The sequence below is a fragment of the Chrysemys picta genome, chromosome 9 (genome assembly GCF_011386835.1).
Source record: "Chrysemys picta bellii isolate R12L10 chromosome 9, ASM1138683v2, whole genome shotgun sequence".
Lineage (NCBI taxonomy): Eukaryota > Metazoa > Chordata > Testudines > Emydidae > Chrysemys > Chrysemys picta.
Genome location: NC_088799.1, coordinates 54384254 through 54401401, shown reverse-complemented (window position 1 = coordinate 54401401; position 17148 = coordinate 54384254). Strand labels below are relative to the sequence as shown.

Below are 17148 nucleotides of genomic sequence, written 5' to 3'. Positions count from 1 at the left end.
TGTTAGTCTGTATCCGCAAAAAGAACAGGAGTACTTGTGGCACCTTAGAGACTAACAAATTTATTAGAGCATAAGCTTTCGTGGACTACAGCCCACTTCTTCGGATGCATATAGAGTGGAATAAATATTGAGGAGATATATATACACACATACAGAGAGCATAAACAGGTGGGAGTTGTCTTACCAATTCTGAGAAGCCAATTAAGTAAGAGAAAAAAAAACTTTTGAAGTGATAATCAAGCTAGCCCAGTACAGACAGTTTGATAAGAAGTGTGAGAATACTTACAAGGGGAGATGTAGCTTACAGTGTCAGAAGCAGCCAACAGGCAGGAGATTTTGTTGGTGAATCATGTTTGTTTTTTAAAAAATTACCAGATCTCGATTACAGCTTTGAAAATATCCTGTCTGTTGGCTGCACTGAGCTGCATTGCCAACAGCTTCCTCAGAAGCTGCTTCTTGTTGGGTGGGAGTACCAGTAAAATAGCAGCTGTCATCGGAGAATGAAGACAGCCCCTTTGGGAGTGGTGGCTGGAGAAGCCGAAACAGCAGCTGCTGTCCATATGTTACTGTGATGATTTGTCTTTAATTATTCACACAGCAAATGTCTGACCTTAGGATCAAAACCAATTGTGGGCTTTTGAATCAGAACCGCCGTGGTGGATTCACACAGAGACTTGTGCCTTTTTCATGCCAAGCAACGTGCCTGGTGCAGAATCACAAGCTGTGTTCAACAGGATCATTGCAAAAGCAGAGTACTGCAGTCCAAAGTCCACAGCAGTGTTGTCTCACTATTGCCTTGTGCTCCACTGTCAGGCTGTCTCTGTGACTGGGGTTCCAGTGGGGACCAGCTGAGGTTACGCAATTAGGGTGAACTGTAAAGAATGGGGCAGACAAACACCAAAGCCGATGGATAATTCAATACTTACATTTACCAAGCCAGCATAAAACAGCTTCTTTATTACCTCACTGGTTGCCCAAAAACAACCCAGTTCCCTTAAAGCAACCCAGCCTCAGGCCTCCATCCAGGTACCCAAGTCAAATATGATGAAGATTTCTGAAAATCATATTTCATCATATAAAGAACAGGTTCTACTAATTCCAAAGGATCAGACACATTACCTCCCAGGTTATTGACAATTCCAGATCTTACCCAAATACAAGCATACGGCCAATTCTTATTAACTAAATTAAAATTTATTTAAAAAGAGAATGGTTAAAAGATCAATATACATACAGACATGAGTTCAATTCTTGAGGTTGAGATATATAGGAGAGATGATGAGCTTTATAGTGGCAAAGAGTTTTAGAATTTAGTTCATAGGTTATAGTCCAATGTCCAATATCATATTCAGGGTTGACCAGTCAACACTGGGATTCCAATCTTGTGGCTTAAGCTTGGTGTAACAAACTTTGAAGGAATGTATGATTTGGTTGCTCAGGAACAGTTCCTGACTATGTCTAGTGATGATGTAAAACCATGTTTATGGGATAAAAAGGTAGAAACGGTTGATGAACTTGCAGCTTTTGCAGATAAGTATGAACAATCCTAAGCGCCTGTTAGGAATAAGTCCCAGGCAGAGAGGCTTAAGTTTGGTGGGAAGCCAGGTCACCTCTTTACCCTGGGAAGAGGAAGGGTGGCCAGGAGGTGGGGCACTCACCCTCCCAGATTCCTACCTCCCATACCCATCCCAAACCGCCCTAAAAACAGGAGACCTTAGAAGGTGCTTCCACTATAATTCTACAGAACATCTGAAGTATTCCCCTGTCCTATGTTGGCTCAGTTGTCCTCAGCCCTGAGGCAGTGGAGGGTACCCCCATAACTTATCACACCTGCTTGGTGGACACTGGGCCTGGTGAACCAGACAAGGAACACATTAAGGTTGTCAAAATTGATGGCACAGAGTGTCTGGGCTGGAGAGACATGGGGGCCCAGCACTCTGTGGTTTGACCAAGTGTGGTTCCAGAGGCTAGTATTTTACTGGGTCACCTGGCCAGGATTAAGGGGGTGGGGCCGGAAAGGTTCCCAGTACCACTTGCGAAGGTTTGTGTGGAGTGGAAAGGTTTGGAAGGCAATTGACTTGTGGGGATGCTAGAGGACATCCCAGTGGACATGTTGGGGGGGGGAACAATTTTTTCCACAAGGCCAGAAAGGTTGGTGTGCTAACTTGCAGCATAGAGGAGTATTGTGTAGGCCCCTCAAGGGGGGTGGTGGTGGTGGGATGAGTGTATTACCTGTCAGTGAGAAGACTGATACCTTACATGAGCCATTTTGCATAAAGTATATCTTAGTTGTACCATATTCATATTATAACCATATTTCCATGAAGAATATGGGGTTTAATGTCACACCTGTCCCCTTAGATTACTGCCAGAGGATTGGTCACAGACCAATGCGGAGGCAGTGTGCCCAGCTTCCTCTTTTCTAGACAGGGAATCTGCTACCATAGTCTCCTTCCCTTTAATGTGCACAATCTCCATGTCAAATTCCTGCAGGACTAGGCTCCAGCATAGCAATTTGGAGTTTTTGCCCTTGGTTCTGTTCAGCCATATTAAGAGTGAATAGTCCATTACAATCTTGAACCTCCTATTAAAGAGGTAAAGCCTCATTTGTTTAACAGCCCACACTATGGCATAGCACTCCTTCTCTATGACAGAGTAATTCTGTTCAGTAAGGGACAGCATTTTGCTTAGGAAGGCAATAGGGTGCTTCTTGTTGTCCTCCCCTGTTTGCATCAGTACAGCACCCAATCCAGTGTCAGATGCATCAGGGCACAATTCAAAAGTCTTATCAAAGTCAGGGATAGTCAGCACAGGCTCTGCAGACCAGAGCACCTTTTTCGTTATCAAAACCCTTCTGGCAAGCCTCTGACCAAATAACCTTAGTAGGTTGGTGCTTTTTACACAAGTCCGTGATTGGGGATACAATGTTGTTAAACACCCACACACACAAACCTCCTGTAATAGTTTGCCAAGCCTATGAAGGATTGGACGTGCCTTTTAGTTTGGGGCACAGGCCACTTGACAATGGCTCCACCTCGAGAGAGTCGGGGGATATTCACCCCCTCCCAACCCAGTGTCCTAGATAAGGGATGTCAGGGTTCCCTCCCCACTTTGAATTCTAGGGTACAGACGGGGGGACCCGCATGAAAGACCCCCTAAGCTTATTTCTACCAGCTTAGGTTAAAAACTCCCCAAGGCACAAACTCTACCTTGTACCTTGGATTAGGTAACGCTGCCACCACCAAGTGATTAGACAAAACTCAGGGAAAGGACCACTTGGAGTTCCTACTTTCCCCTAAGATTCCCCCAACCCTACACCTCCTTTCCTGTGGAGGCTTGAGAATAAACAAGATGAGCACAAACCAGCCTTGGGTTTTTTTAGACTACTAAAAAAACCCAATCAGATTTTAAAAAAACAGAACTTTATTAGAAAGAAAAAAGTTAAAAGAAGCACCTCTGTAAAATTAGAATGGAAGATAATCTCACAGGGCAGTCAGATTCAAAACGCAGAGGATTTCCCTCTGGGCAAAACTTTAAAGTTACAAAAAGAAAACCAGGAATACATCTCCCTCTCAGCTTCCCCAATGGAACCCTCACCCATCTCCTCTGTGGATTCTAAGGTTCCAACACCCTTCTCTGGGATTCCCTCCAAGACACAAACCTCTATGCTCCCTAGAGCAGGATCTATTCCTGATATGTCTGTGACAGGCTTGCAGCCATCAGCTGGAACAGTCTTCTCACTGGGGGAGCAGCAAGAAGTCATGCACATCTCTCTTCACATTGCGGATTTTTATGAGCTTGCGCTGCGCAGATTTTTCTATACAGTGCAAGACAGTATTATTTTGGGTTTATCTCCCAAAAGGAGTGTGCATGTGAGTGCTGGGGGAGTCCTCTCATACAGAGCTGACTTCAGTCTGTGACTGCAGTGGGGTGTCTCCCTACCTGCAGAAGGCCAGAGAGCCTAATTTAGCAAAGCTAGGAGAGGGAACCCTGGCTGGTTGAGCAAGAAAGGCTCAGTGAAATCTCAGTACATCAGATGGCACCCCAGAAGGGGGTCCAACCAGTCACAGTGTCCACCAGTTGTCTCATCTGATGCTTTTTTGTTCAGAGTTTGTACAGCACCCAGCACAGTGGTGGCCCTGGTCCCTGGCTGGGGTTCCTAGGAGCTACGACAATACAAGTAATTAATACACAGAGTGTGCTCCAGAGCCAAAGATCTGTTATCTTGCTCTCTCCTGAGGCCTTGCTGCTCTGTGTGACCCCAAACTCCACAGAATATAACGTCTGCTCCAGATCTACACTTTTTTTACCTACTAGAATTTGAACAGTTTAACTGAAATGGCTCTGAGGCTGCAAAGCAGCTGCATCCGGGTTGGCAACCTGTCAGCTTCACCTCAGCCTGATGTAGATGGGCCTGGTTTTACCTTCTCCCCTGCCTCACCAGCAATACAGATATGGATGGAGATAGAGACCCTCTCTGGTGTGGCTCCATGAGGTTCTGCTGGCTGAATTGCATTATGTTCTGCCCACCAACGGGGGTTTCAGGGGGAGACCGGGAGCAGGGGCACATGTTTGGGGCAGGCCGTTGTGCTTTTACTTTCTCAGCCCATTGTCCTGTTGTGTATCCTGGGTGGATGAGCTGGTTTGTAGATCCGCTGGGCCTTCTCAGGGAACTGTCTCCTGTACAGGAATCTGCTGTACTGCAGCTCAGGTGTCACCATGCGTCGACACAGCTGCCCCATCACCTCGTCCAGCCCTGGCTTCAGATTATAGCCTTGAATTGTGGCCTTGCCATACTGCAGCGGTGCCAGTGACTTGTCCCTGAGCTTGTGGGGGCCTACACTGCCCCCCCCTTGAAGGCAGGTCTTGGCCAGTTGCTCCCGCCTTTCCCGCAGAACCCTCACTTCCTGCTGCATGCGCTCCTGGCCCATGCTCCAGTCAATCCTCTGCCAGAAGGTCCTGTTGAAGTGTCTGTAGATTGCCCAGTCAAGCTTGTTCCAGCTCTTTATCTTCTCTGCCGTGCTCTCTGAAAGGGGTGACCTGGTGCTTCTCTCCCTGCTGTTGAGTGGGAAGGACACAATGCTGTCCAGGTCCCAGCACAGTGCTTCCTTCAGCAGCACCATGGACTCGTCGAAGTACTCGGAGAGGAGGAGAAGGTCGAAGGCCTCCTCGATGTACCGCAGCATCAGCTGCATGTGCTTGGCAGAGAAATTGCCGTTGTGGTTGAAGCCGAAGTCGAAAGCCATGAGGTTCTTGGCATAGTGGCTGTCGGGGGCTGAAGCGTTATAAAACCTGGCTGGCTGGCTGAGAAACTCCTCCAGGCTCTGGGCATGGGAGAAGGGGGAGCTGCCTTTGTAGTAGGTGAATGAAGACTCCATGAGGTGGATGGGGTTCCGCAGGATGGAGAAGTAGAAGGTGGAGCTTGGCATCACTCTCTGCACCTGGAGGGGTGAGGGGAAAGGGGTGAATAGAGTGAAGGAAGCCTTCTCTGCCAGTCTAATATATCCAGGTGTCCTTTCCACAGGACTCGGGTTAACACGTCAGTTGAATTCACTGGGGAGTTAGAGAGTGTGGGCAGAGTAGCAAGACCTACCCACCAGCTGCTTTGGAAGGGGCTTTACGGGCTGTGGGATGGGTGTTTAATAGGGATATGCCCAGATGCCCAGGATCAGTGCAGTGCTTGTGAAAGGGACCCCAGGGCCAGTGCTGGAGCCTGGAGTTCTGTATTTAGCCACAGAGCAGATACAAAATGGGCAGCAGCAATGGAAGCTCCCCCCACTGCTCTCCCAGCGTGCCTTGATCTGGAGTGGAAGGGTCACCTCTAGGGGGCAAAGGGTGGTTTGCTTTCCATGCCTACTTAGCTCCGGTTCCAGCTGTGCTGGTGGATTGGACACTCTTCTCCAAATGGCATCCATAAATCCCAACCACTACCTGACTTAGCCACTGACCCACGGTACATGCCAGGAGCCAAATCTGTCCATCACCTGAGCCTATCATCCCTCAGTAGCAACACGATGGTGGTGTCAGGCTTGTGGACACTGGCTCAACATCTAGGATGCAGTGTCTCCAGCTTCTGGGTTAGATCTGGTGCGAGACATTGCTGATGCTGGATAGCAGTGAGCAATGAAATATCACTGTAGCTTCCCTTTTGAGAAGTCCTGCTCATTGGCCCAGAGGGGTGTCCTGGCCATTTCACTGCTATCCTGCTGCTCTTCCTCCCACCCATTGCCCTTCTGATGCCTTGAAGCTCCATCCCTTACCTGTACCTGCTGGAACCTCATGTGGTGGCACATGATGTTAAACTCTGAAGTATTGCCTGTGGTGAATCCCTCCACAGACTGTGCCAGGAAGTAGTATGGGTAGCCCAGCTGGCTGGCACCGTTGATGGGAAGGGCGAAGTTGAGGTTGTGTGTCTCACCAAAGCGGAACAGGATGTTCATGACGGTGCTGCTGGCGCTCTTGTGCACCTTCAGGAACACCACATGGGTCTTGGGCTTGCAGGCTGCTGTGTGAGAAGAGTTGGATATAGCTGGCAGGCTGTGGGCAAGTGCATCTCCTGCTCCTCCAGCCCTGGGAATTGTGGTTTTGCTCTGAAGCGACTCTCTGTCCGTGCTCCATGATGCCGCCTCATTTCGCTTCTCTGCCTTTGTGACCCAATCTGGTGCTGGGGCAGCTGTTGTAGCAGGTGTGGAAGAGCTGCCCCTCCTGTGGCTGGGGGAGCCTGTGGCTTCTGCCTGGCTCTGGAATGACCCTGCAACCTTCCCAAATGGTGACCTTGAAGTTTGCTCCTTGGCAATGATCTCTGCTGTAGATTCTGGATTCTTGTTGAAGGGATCTGCGGCCTTAGTCATGGGCTTCCTGCTCGGAGGTGGGGTCACAGTTCTATCCATATGATCCCTTTTGAGTGCCCTTTCAGATACCTGGGGCTGGGATTTCAGTCTCTTGGTTGTGTGAAGGATCCACACATCCTCGCTGTCTTCTCCATGACTATTCTTCCAGACCCCGTCTTGGCTGTCCAAGGTGCTGGCCTGGGTCTGGCTGAACGTCTGGACCAGTTCTGTGATGTGCAGAATGTTTTCAGCAGACCTGGGCTTGGCCATGACTTTTTTCTGCCTGTTTTGTGGGATGCCACTTTCCAAAGGTTCAGGAAATTGGTGGCCAGAGCTTGTCCCCTTCTCCTGCTGGAACAAGTTCTCATGGCCAGTGGTTTGCTGGAGGACAAGTTGCTTGAGTTTCTGGTCACACCTGCAGTTGCTGTAAGAGGGAGAATGTTAGACCACCTTAGAACATCGTGGGTGATCTTAAGAACAGAAGAACTGCCATACTGGGTCAGACCAAAGATTCATCGAGCCCAGTATCTTGTCTTCTGACAGTGACCAATGCCAGGTGCCTCAGTGGGAATGAACAGAACAGGTAATCATCAAGTGATCCATTCCCTGTCGTCCATTCCCAGCCTCTGGCAAACAGAGGCTAGGGACATCATCCCTGCCCGTCTTGGCTAATAGCCATTGATGGACCTTATCCTCCATGAATTTATCTAGTTCTTTTTTTAACCCTATTACAGTCTTGGTCTTCACAACATCCTCTGGCAAGGAGTTCCACAGGTTGACTTCCCACCAGTGGATCTTCCCATTAGTCCTCACCAGATCCCTGTCTCTCTTAGTCCAGCTGAAGCCCATCTCTGATGGGAAACCCACATGCACATCACCTTCCCCGCCTTCAGCTGTTGACGTGTCCTATGCATGCTGACAAGCTCCCACCTACCTAACTGTCCCTCAACACACAGCTTGCCAATCTGATTCCAGCTGCCAAACCCTCCAACAGGCCACCTAATCCAGTCCAGCCTCCCCAGATTCCCTAACCTTCCAAGTCTCCAGGTGACCTCAACCTGGATATTAGGTAGAGTGCTAACGATTGCCAAGGGCTTGAGTGGCTCCTTGGTTTCTCCCATTCTCTGCCTGTGGCACGTATGTTTGTCTCCTGAGGATGCAAATGATTTAGTCCAACCCAAGTGATTGCACTTAGCACAGGGGTAACTGGGTGAAATGTAACAGCCTATGTTATAAAGGTCACACTATGATCAAAGGGTCCCTTTTGGCCTTGAAATCTATGACAACTATGAAATAAGTGTGCAGATCTATTACTATCATGCAAGATCTGCCTTCTAGGCTCAGTCTGAAGATCCAGGTGTTATGGTGCCTGGCTCCTGTCGTAACCTGGTGATGAGTAGGGAATTGCTAGTTGGCTGTGGTATGAAGAATCTTGCTGTTTCTAGAAACTGATTGTGAGTTGCTAGAGTTGGGCACTGTGGATATGATGATACTGGTAAGCTGCAACTGGCTGTCTCTAGGATGCTGGGGGGTGAATCCAAATGTACAAGCTGACAGCAGAGCTGGGTGAATAAATCATTCAATTAATTTTATTTTGTTTGGAAATTGCCTCCATAAATCATGATTTCCCCAAATGTATGTGAAATTCTCAGTCTGTAGCTTGTTTACAGGTGGTTTGTTGCAAGTGTCTGATATTTGAGATTCAAGTAGTTTCCACAGGACACATAGCTAAAATCGCATATTTCTGTTCCCTGGTTGGATAGAGGCCTCATAAGATCAGGTTTCCAGCAATGCTTGGGATCGCAAAAAAAGATTCACTTTCTGCAAATGCTCTGCAATATTTGGTTAAGAGTCACAATTTTGCCAAATATTCCTGAGTCATTATTGAGCTATTCTTGGAAAGGGGCACAGACACACCTGAAGGGGGCACAGACACACCTGAAGTAAATCTGGTTGAAAATTGGAACAACCCAGAACAGAAAACATATTTTGGTTTTGGTGTGTGGGGGTTGGCAGCATTTGGCCAACTCCTGTTCTCAGTCTGACTCTTGGGAGTTCTAAGGTGAAATATTCTCCATCCTATGTGGAACTTACCGGGTAGGTTGCAGATTCCCCACAATTTGAAGAGTAACACACAGGATGGTGACGAGGGTGAGGGAAATCCAGAGTCGTCCTAGGTGACTGTGTGTCAGTTTCAATTTCCTGAAGGGAAACACACGCACCAGGTTTAATATAGTCATTCTAGCTTGATAGTGTTTTATAATACATGCCCAGCTGTAAAAATGACAGCGCAAGGTGCAAGGCAGTGGGGAATAAGGATCAAAGAGATACCTTTGTGTTCCTCTTTTTAAACAGCAGGTCACACTTTTTACAAGGGTCCCTGTGGTATAATGGAAGGGGCACAGAGTCAGCCATGGCCAATAAATCTTGTAGCTTGTAGCAGACCGGTGGGAACTTCCAGCTGTGGGACATTTTTAGCTAATTGAAAAGTAAATACTGATAAAAGCTAGAAATCCTATTTGCCAGGCTCTTCCATTTGCCTCTAACCATGAGATTTTGCTCTGGAAAGTGACTTCATGAAATCACCTTCTCACTCAGTCGTGTTCCCTGTGTGTATTCAAAGTAGAGCCAATGATTTTAGCAACAGAAACAGGCTTTCCCTACTGTTAATTCTTGCTAGCGGCCCAGAGCAAACACAGCTAAGAAACAAGTTTCTGTGCCACAAGTTATACCACTTTCATTAAAATGCTGGAATTAATCCACTGTTGCATGTCTACACCGTGCTCCTTGTGGCACTGGAGCACATCCGCATTAGCAGCTCTCGCAATGGCAAAGACAGCAGTGCATTGTGGTAGCTATCCCACTGTACAACTGGCCACAGAATAAGTCCTTTATGCCAGGACTCTTCATCAATATCCAATTTTATGTATCATTAGAAAATATGTATGTTACACCATATTGATACACCATTTTGTGCACCACTTTCACCTATGTAAGCCAATCAGTTCTGAAGTGCTATGCAAGATATGAGGGTTTCCATAGAAGTTTATGGATATGGGGTATGATTTTTGAAAAGCACCTACATGACTGAGGTGCACAAGTCCCACTGACTTTTGAAAATCTGACCCATTCTACTTGGACATCCTCCACATCATGCTCTTCTTTGCCACTGTTGCCAGAAATGACAGATTACCGCAGTGACTAGAGATGCAGTACCCTGGGCCGGCACAGATAACAATTGAGGAGGATATTTTCAAAGAAATTAAGGTGAGTTAGGCAGCCAGCTCCCATTGACTCCCCTTTGTGCCTTTTTGAAAATCTCCCTTTTGTAAATAAATAGGGAATAAATTCATGTTCTGTTATGTGCATGGTGTATGAAATACATTGCATTCTTGTCCAAACAATGTACACACTATGCCTGTTCTGTGTACGGTCTCCAGGGCTGCCAGTCTGGTATTGTTTTAGAAGCATTGAGCGTGCTGGGCCAGGGGCTTGGCTGGTGTAAATCAGTGTAGGTCCTTTGAAATCAATGGAGCTATGCCCCTGTGCACCAGCTGAGGATCTGACCTACAGTATTTACCTCTATAAGATTCAGTCCTCCAAGGTACTGATCACTTTGACCTACTCAGGCAAAGCATTTCAAAGTGCTTAACTTTAAGCATGTGAGTAGTCCCATTGACTTCAGTGAGGCAACTCACATCCTTTGCTGGAATGGGTCTCAGTGATCAGCACCTGGCAGGATAGAGTCCATATGTATTGTGCGAATAACGCATTATTTTTGTTTAGCTTTTCAAAGTATTTCTGGCAATGTGTAATGTTCAGAAATGAGATCAATACAGATTTGAAACCTTTTGACAGTACACCTCCAATGCAGTTGTGAGTAGTGGGGACTTTCTAACACTTGAACGTCCTCCTTACCGGTGGCCATGCTAAATATGTGCCGCTACCATATATTTGTGATGCTATATTATTACAAATAGGCTATCTCTATAATAAAGTATATTTCCTGGGTAGCATATTGTAGCCAATTTTATTCAAGGACATTCTGGCCCTTTGTTTAGAGTTTGATTAAAAAGGGAAACATACCCAGCCAGCTGGTAGCCATCCAAACTGCCCTCCTCCCCTTCCCCCACATTTTGAAGGAACATTTTTAATACACACTCATCTAATGAAATTCATTGAAAACCTCATGCTAAAGCACTGGGAAGTCACTGTTACTTTCACCACTGTACTTCAAGTTTGCCAAAATAGTTGAGCTCATCTCTATCTTCAAAGTGAGTTGTGTTTCATATTTTCACTTTATATCTGTAGGATGCGACCAGACAACCCAGAGGAAATATCATTTTATCCTAGTTGTGACACAGATCTGCCGATTCTTCTGTCATAGAACCATTCTGTCAGATCTAGGGGATTTGAGAAAATATGTTAATTTCAGATGTTACCCAGTGCCTTCTGAACAGAGAAGCTCAGGGATAACAAAAAGTCTGAATTCAGCCTGCCCTAGTCCTTGTAAAGAGAACCACCCTTCAAACCGGGGAGCAGAGAGGTACAGAATATATTCTACAGGGGGGAGAGAGAGTGAGAAGCAAGGGGTGGGTGGGCTAGGGAGTGGAGAGGAGTTAATGGGCAGGGCCATGTCTGCTGTACTGCCCAGGTAGGCTGGAGACTGTGGGAATCAGCTGACAGTATCTCCAGCCCAGGTGACGTGACAGCCAGTGATGGATTTAGAGTTAGTGGGCCCCCCCGGCCCTGTGCTCAGCTTCATTTTTGGGGCCCCTCCTTGGGACCCAGCCAAGAAAAAGAACATTCTCTCTTATCTCCACCCACCCCCATTTTTTTCATTCTTTTTTTCTTCATCCTCCTCCTATAAGTAATAGCAAGTAAATGAAAATAAAATGAGGTACCTTGATTGTTCTTGTAGTCTAACTTATTTTTCCACAGACCACTTGAAAATTGCGGAGGGTCTCGACGGACCACTTAATGATCTTTCCAAATATTGTAAAAAAAAGTTGGGGTGCAGGATCTGGCCAGGAGCTAGGGTGAGGGAGGGGGCTCAGGGTTGGGGCAGGAGGTTGAGGTGTGGAGCACTTACCTGGGGCATCTCCTGTTTGGTGCAAGGGGTTCAGGTGGGAATGTGGGGGGTGCAGGAGCTCACATTTGGTGCTCAGGATGGGGGTGGGGATGGGGGGGGTTCAGGAGTCAGGGCATAGGGTGTGGGGGGGCTGGGTATGTGTGGGGGATGCAGGAGTCAGGGCAGGGGGCTCAGGGTGTGTGAGGGAGGTGCAGGGGGCTGGGGCGGTGTGTGGGGGTGCAGAAGTCAGGGCAGGGGGCTGGGTGTGTGTGAGGGGTGCAAGGGGATGTGTGTGGGGGGTGCAGTAGTCAGGGCAGGGGGCTGGGGAGGTGTGAGAGGGTGCAGGGGTCATGGCAGGGGCTGGGTGTGTGTGTGGGGGGGTGCAGGAGTCAGGGCAGGGGGCTGGGTGTGTGTGAGGGGTGCAAGGGGATGTGTGTGGGGGGTGCAGTAGTCAGGGCAGGGGGCTGGGGAGGTGTGAGAGGGTTCAGGGGTCATGGCAGGGGCTGGGTGTGTGTGTGGGGGGGTGCAGGAGTCAGGGCAGGGGGCTGGGTGTGTGTGTGGGGGTGCAGGAGTCAGGGAAGGGGCTGGGGGAGTGTGAGGGGGTACAGGGGTCAGGGTGGGCAGGGGGCTGGGGGGGTGTGGGGGGTGCAGGGGTCAGGGTGCGCAGAGGGCTGGGGGTGTGGACTGGGTTCATGGGGGTGCTCATGGCAGGGGGCTGGAGGGGGTATGCCCTGATTTCAGCCCCTTCCCCCAGGCCCTGCCCCCGCCTCTTCTCATCCTCCTCCCCTGAGCAGGGAGCGTGCTGAGGCTCCGCTCCTCTTCCTCCCTCCTGCCGGCAAGCAGCTGATCCAGCTGATCGGCAGTGTGTGTGGGGGAGGAGGAAATGTAGCACGCTGGGAAAAGAGGCGGGGGAGGAGCTTGGCTGCAGCAGGAGCCAGCAGCATCAAGCTTCTGCCCCTACGTGGGGAGGACAGGGGGCAGAGAAGAGCGGGCCAGGCCGGGGCCCCTTTGGACCGTGGGCCTGGTGCCATGGCGCCAGTGGCACCATGGTAAATCTAGTACTGGGCAGGCACAGTGTCACATGATGCAGGTTTCCCAACCCCATTGTTCCATGGGCATCCTACTACATTGCCAGCTGCTTTTCAACTGAAGTGGGGAAGGGAGGGAGAGTGTGTGTGTGTGTGTGTGTGTATAGAGGGGGGAGAGAGACAGCATGTTTTGGGGAACAGAGAGTGTGTCAGCATGCTGTCTTGTAAGTTCAGACAGCGGCAGGAAGCAATAAGTCCTGCGGCAGGGGGAGGGGAAAACCCCCCAACATCAGCCCCTGCCTCCCTCCCTGGGCTCTCTGCACAGCAATCACTCTCTCCTTTTCACACACACACACACACACACACACACACACACACACACACACACACACACACACACACACACACACACACACACACACACTCTGCCTCTGTGTTCAACAGCACAAGCATTCCACATTAATGGTTTGCTTTGTGTCCCGGAGCAGATCAGCACAGCACACAACGGCTGTCAGAGTAGTGCTTTGAAAGGGGGGGGCACATGTCTCCAGGGCAGCCGAGTTCAAAACAATGAGCAGAGTGGTCACTTGAGGCATTATGGGACAGCTCTGGAGGCTAATTACAGCGCAGAAAGCAATCAAGTGTCTACACTGGCAATAGAGTGCTGGAGCCTCTGCGCAAATAGCCTTACGACTCTCGTCAAGGTGGTTTTTTTGCCATGCTGCAACTGAGGAGTTTCTGCACACAAAGTGGCTTGGCAGTGTGTACACGGCTGCAGTTTGAGCACAAAAAGCTGCTTTACTGTGCGGAAACTTGACAGTGTAGATAAGCCCTAAGTGAGCTGGATTGTAGTCCTGGGGAATGAGCAATGGACCTGTTTGCTATGCTCAATCATTTATACTTGTGCAAACCCAGTGGTGACAAGTGATAGCTGCACAGGTGTCAGGGAGGGGCCCATTTGCCTTGCAGAACCTTAGAGGTGGTGATGCATGAGACACAAAGAGCCCAGATTGATGAGAGCTCAGGCGCTCTTGCTTGAGCCTGGTCTGAACAGTTCTCAGACCCAGGGATGAGAGACACAGCTCTGGCAGGGCAGTTCTGTGGAGGGGGGCTATGTACATTGGTAGAAGTAGCATTCTTCAAATGAAAAGTTAACTTGAGAAGTCCCTATACCTGATTTTATTATCTCATTGCCAATTAATAATAATAATAGTTAATAACCTGGAGGTGTTGTCAGCTCCTTTCTTGAGAGTTTGCTTTACTTGACCTACAATGCTCGTTAAACTTCATCCTGTCCAAACCTTCACCTTCAGAGTGGAGACAGCTGCTGCCCTGGTAAAATAGTTACTTTGTTCCCCAGCTCTATCCCATTAATCAAACAATGCAGAAGTGTTAATACACAAATTTAAATTGACCATGTGATGAGCAAATATTTATTGATACGCTACTGCTTGTCTATTCCACGACGCTGCGTCTGCTTTTCAGCCCACAATGACTCATACTGATGTATTGAGAAACTTGCCAAAGTTGCATTGAAGTGTTTGACTAGGTGGCAGAGGCTTATTTAATTAATGACAGGGGACAAATATTCTGTACTCCAGGGAATGATCCAGGGTGCTTTGAACAGAGTTTAAACTGCTTTCTCACTCATTTGTCAACAAATCACAAACACAGGGCTGCCTCCCCTGAAGGTTTGGAAGAACATAACACCTTCATTGATATCATGGCCCCATTGAAGACAATAACAAAACTCCCATTGACTTCAACGGGGCAATGCAATCTTCTCTTGTGTATGTTGGTGTGCTAAAGGTTCCCCAGGATGGTGTATTCACCCCGAAATAGGCTGGGTGAATCAATTGTGTGGATCTGAATCTAGACTCTGAGGGGGTAAAAGACCCAGAGTTTTATCTTCTTATTCTGTGTACTGCAGTAGCATCTCTGGGTCCCGACCAGAGCCTGTCATGCCAGAAGCTAGACAGAGAGCAAAATTGTCCCTGCCTCAAAGAATGAACATTCTAAACGAGGTGAGATAAACAGAGGGGAGGACCAGATACCACTGCATAGTGGTATCTGGTATAATAAGCAGCAGTCTCCCTTTCCATTCCTCCTATCTCATTTAGAAACCAAACCAAACCCTCTGTTTCATAAGAACGGCCACACTGGGTCAGACCAATGGTCCATTAAGCGCAGTATCCTGTCTTCTGACAGTGCCTGGCACCAGATGCTTCAGAGAGAATGAACAGAACTGGGCAATTAGAACGATCCATCCTCTGCCGTACAGTCCCAGCCTCTGGCAGTCAGAGGCTTAGGGACACCCAGAGCATGGGGTTGCATCTCTGACCATCTTCGCTAATAGCCATTGATGGCCCTATCCTCCACGAACTGATCTAACTCTCTTTTGAACCCAGTTATACTTTTGACCTTTACAAAATCCCCTGGCAATGAGTTTTACAGGTTGATTGTGCCTTCTGTGAAGAAGTACTTCCTTATATTTTTTTAAAACCTGCTGCCTATTAATTTCATTTGGTTACCCCTGGTTCTTGTGTTATGCGAAGGGGTAAAAAGTACTTCCTTATTCATTTTCTCCACACCAGTCATGATTTTATAGACCTCTATCATATCCCCCCCTTTTTCATCAATTTTCCAAGCTGAAGAGTCCCAGTCTTTAATCTCTTTTCATATAAAGCTGTTCCAGATCCCTAATTCTTTTTTGTTGCATTTCTCTGCACTTTTTCCATTTCTAATATATCTTTTTTGAGCTGTGGTGACCACAGCTGCATGCAGTATTTAAGGTGCGGGAAGGCCACCATGGATTTATATAATGGCATTATGCTATTTACTCTTATTATCTATCCCTTTCCTAATGGACATTAACATTCTGTTCGCTTTTTTTGACTGCCACTGCATATTGAGCTGAAGTTTTCAGAGAACTATCCACAATGACTCCAAGATCTTTCTTGCGTGGTAACAGCTAATTTAAACCCGATCGTTTTGTATGTATAGTTGGGATTGTTTTCCAGTGTGCATTGCTTTGCATTTATCAACACTGATTTTCATTGGTCATTTTCCCCCCAGTAACCCCGTTTTGTGAGATCCCTTTGTAATTCTTTGCAGTCAGCTTTGGACTTAATGATCTTGAGTAGTTTTGTGTCATCTGCAAACTTTGCCACCTGACTGTTCACTCCTTTTCCCCACTCATTTATGAATGTGTTGAACAGCCTTGGTCCCAGTAGAATGGGAACAGAATTAGTTGTTACCCCATTGGAAAACAGGGAACATGAGTATGGCCAGAGAAATGAGTATGGCAAGCAGGCATATTTGCTCAGTACTACCTCAGCTGGCTGTGAGTCTCCTTCCAATTCCAACGTGAAGGAGGCAACATGCACTTGGGATTAGGGAGATCTGTGCTTAAAAAATTTTTTTAAACCAGGCAGCAGCAATACAGGCTACTGCCCGACTTGCCCCAGTGAGCTCACTGCTGCCATTCCTCCTTTGCAGCCCCAGGGCTTCCTTAGAGCGATTGTTCCTGCCAGCAGAGATGAGAAATGCTACTTCATGTCCTAGTGAAGCTTCAATGCTCTTATCAGTTTGAATTTCCCCAATATTCCTCAGAGCATGTCTGCTGCTTCCTTGTGAGTTCCAATGATACTCAATGCTCAAGTCATTACATAGCACCCAAGGTACACAAGTGGACCAGACAAGAGACAGGTGGTCCTGACATCAATAAAATGGAACAGGATTTATTTCAAAGGTATAAAATAAAATACACTTACGTGATCAGGTGCCTTTTGAATTTCAGCATGGTGTGCTGGGGCGTTCACAAGAGCACCGACGCCTATTGTGAGAACTGCGTGGAGTGCTTTGAGATGGGAACTGTGTAAAGCAAATATGTTTTGCCTTTTCCTGAGAGGCTGCTCCAAAGAGCCCCTCCCAGCTATTCCCTCAGGCAGTGAGCATGGCGCGTACATTCCAAAGCATGCACTGTACCTGAAGGCTCGCTGCCAGCGACCCAGGGACTACTCTGGGTTAGCACCTTTTCAACTGAAAAGCAAATGGCAAACAATGGTTTGTTTGCACAGTTGGGCTGTTTCACACCAAGTGTCCTTGTATACGATTTACTTTCTGTGCATCTAATTCATAGAGTACCCTGGTGGAAAGGGGGGGAGGTAGCTGTGCCATGCAGATTCATGGTGCTCTCTGCAGTAGGGTCTGCTCACTG

General features: G+C 47.9%; 2 protein-coding genes across 2 annotated transcripts; both read right to left on the bottom strand.

Annotated features, from left to right (window-relative positions):
* Positions 1-778: 778 nt before the first annotated feature.
* LOC135973350 (galactose-3-O-sulfotransferase 2-like) lies at positions 779-5438 on the bottom strand. Its single transcript, XM_065556234.1, has one exon. It carries the CDS (start codon positions 5427-5429, stop codon positions 4602-4604), a length of 828 nt encoding a protein of 275 aa, XP_065412306.1. The 5' UTR covers positions 5430-5438; the 3' UTR covers positions 779-4601.
* Positions 5439-6131: 693 nt separating this feature from the next.
* On the bottom strand, positions 6132-16879 carry LOC101935393 (uncharacterized). Its single transcript, XM_042853414.2, has 3 exons — positions 16703-16879; positions 8925-9032; positions 6132-7254 (listed from the first exon to the last, which is right to left on the bottom strand). Exons 1-3 carry the CDS (start codon positions 16729-16731, stop codon positions 6132-6134), a joined length of 1260 nt encoding a protein of 419 aa, XP_042709348.2. The 5' UTR covers positions 16732-16879.
* Positions 16880-17148: the final 269 nt, after the last annotated feature.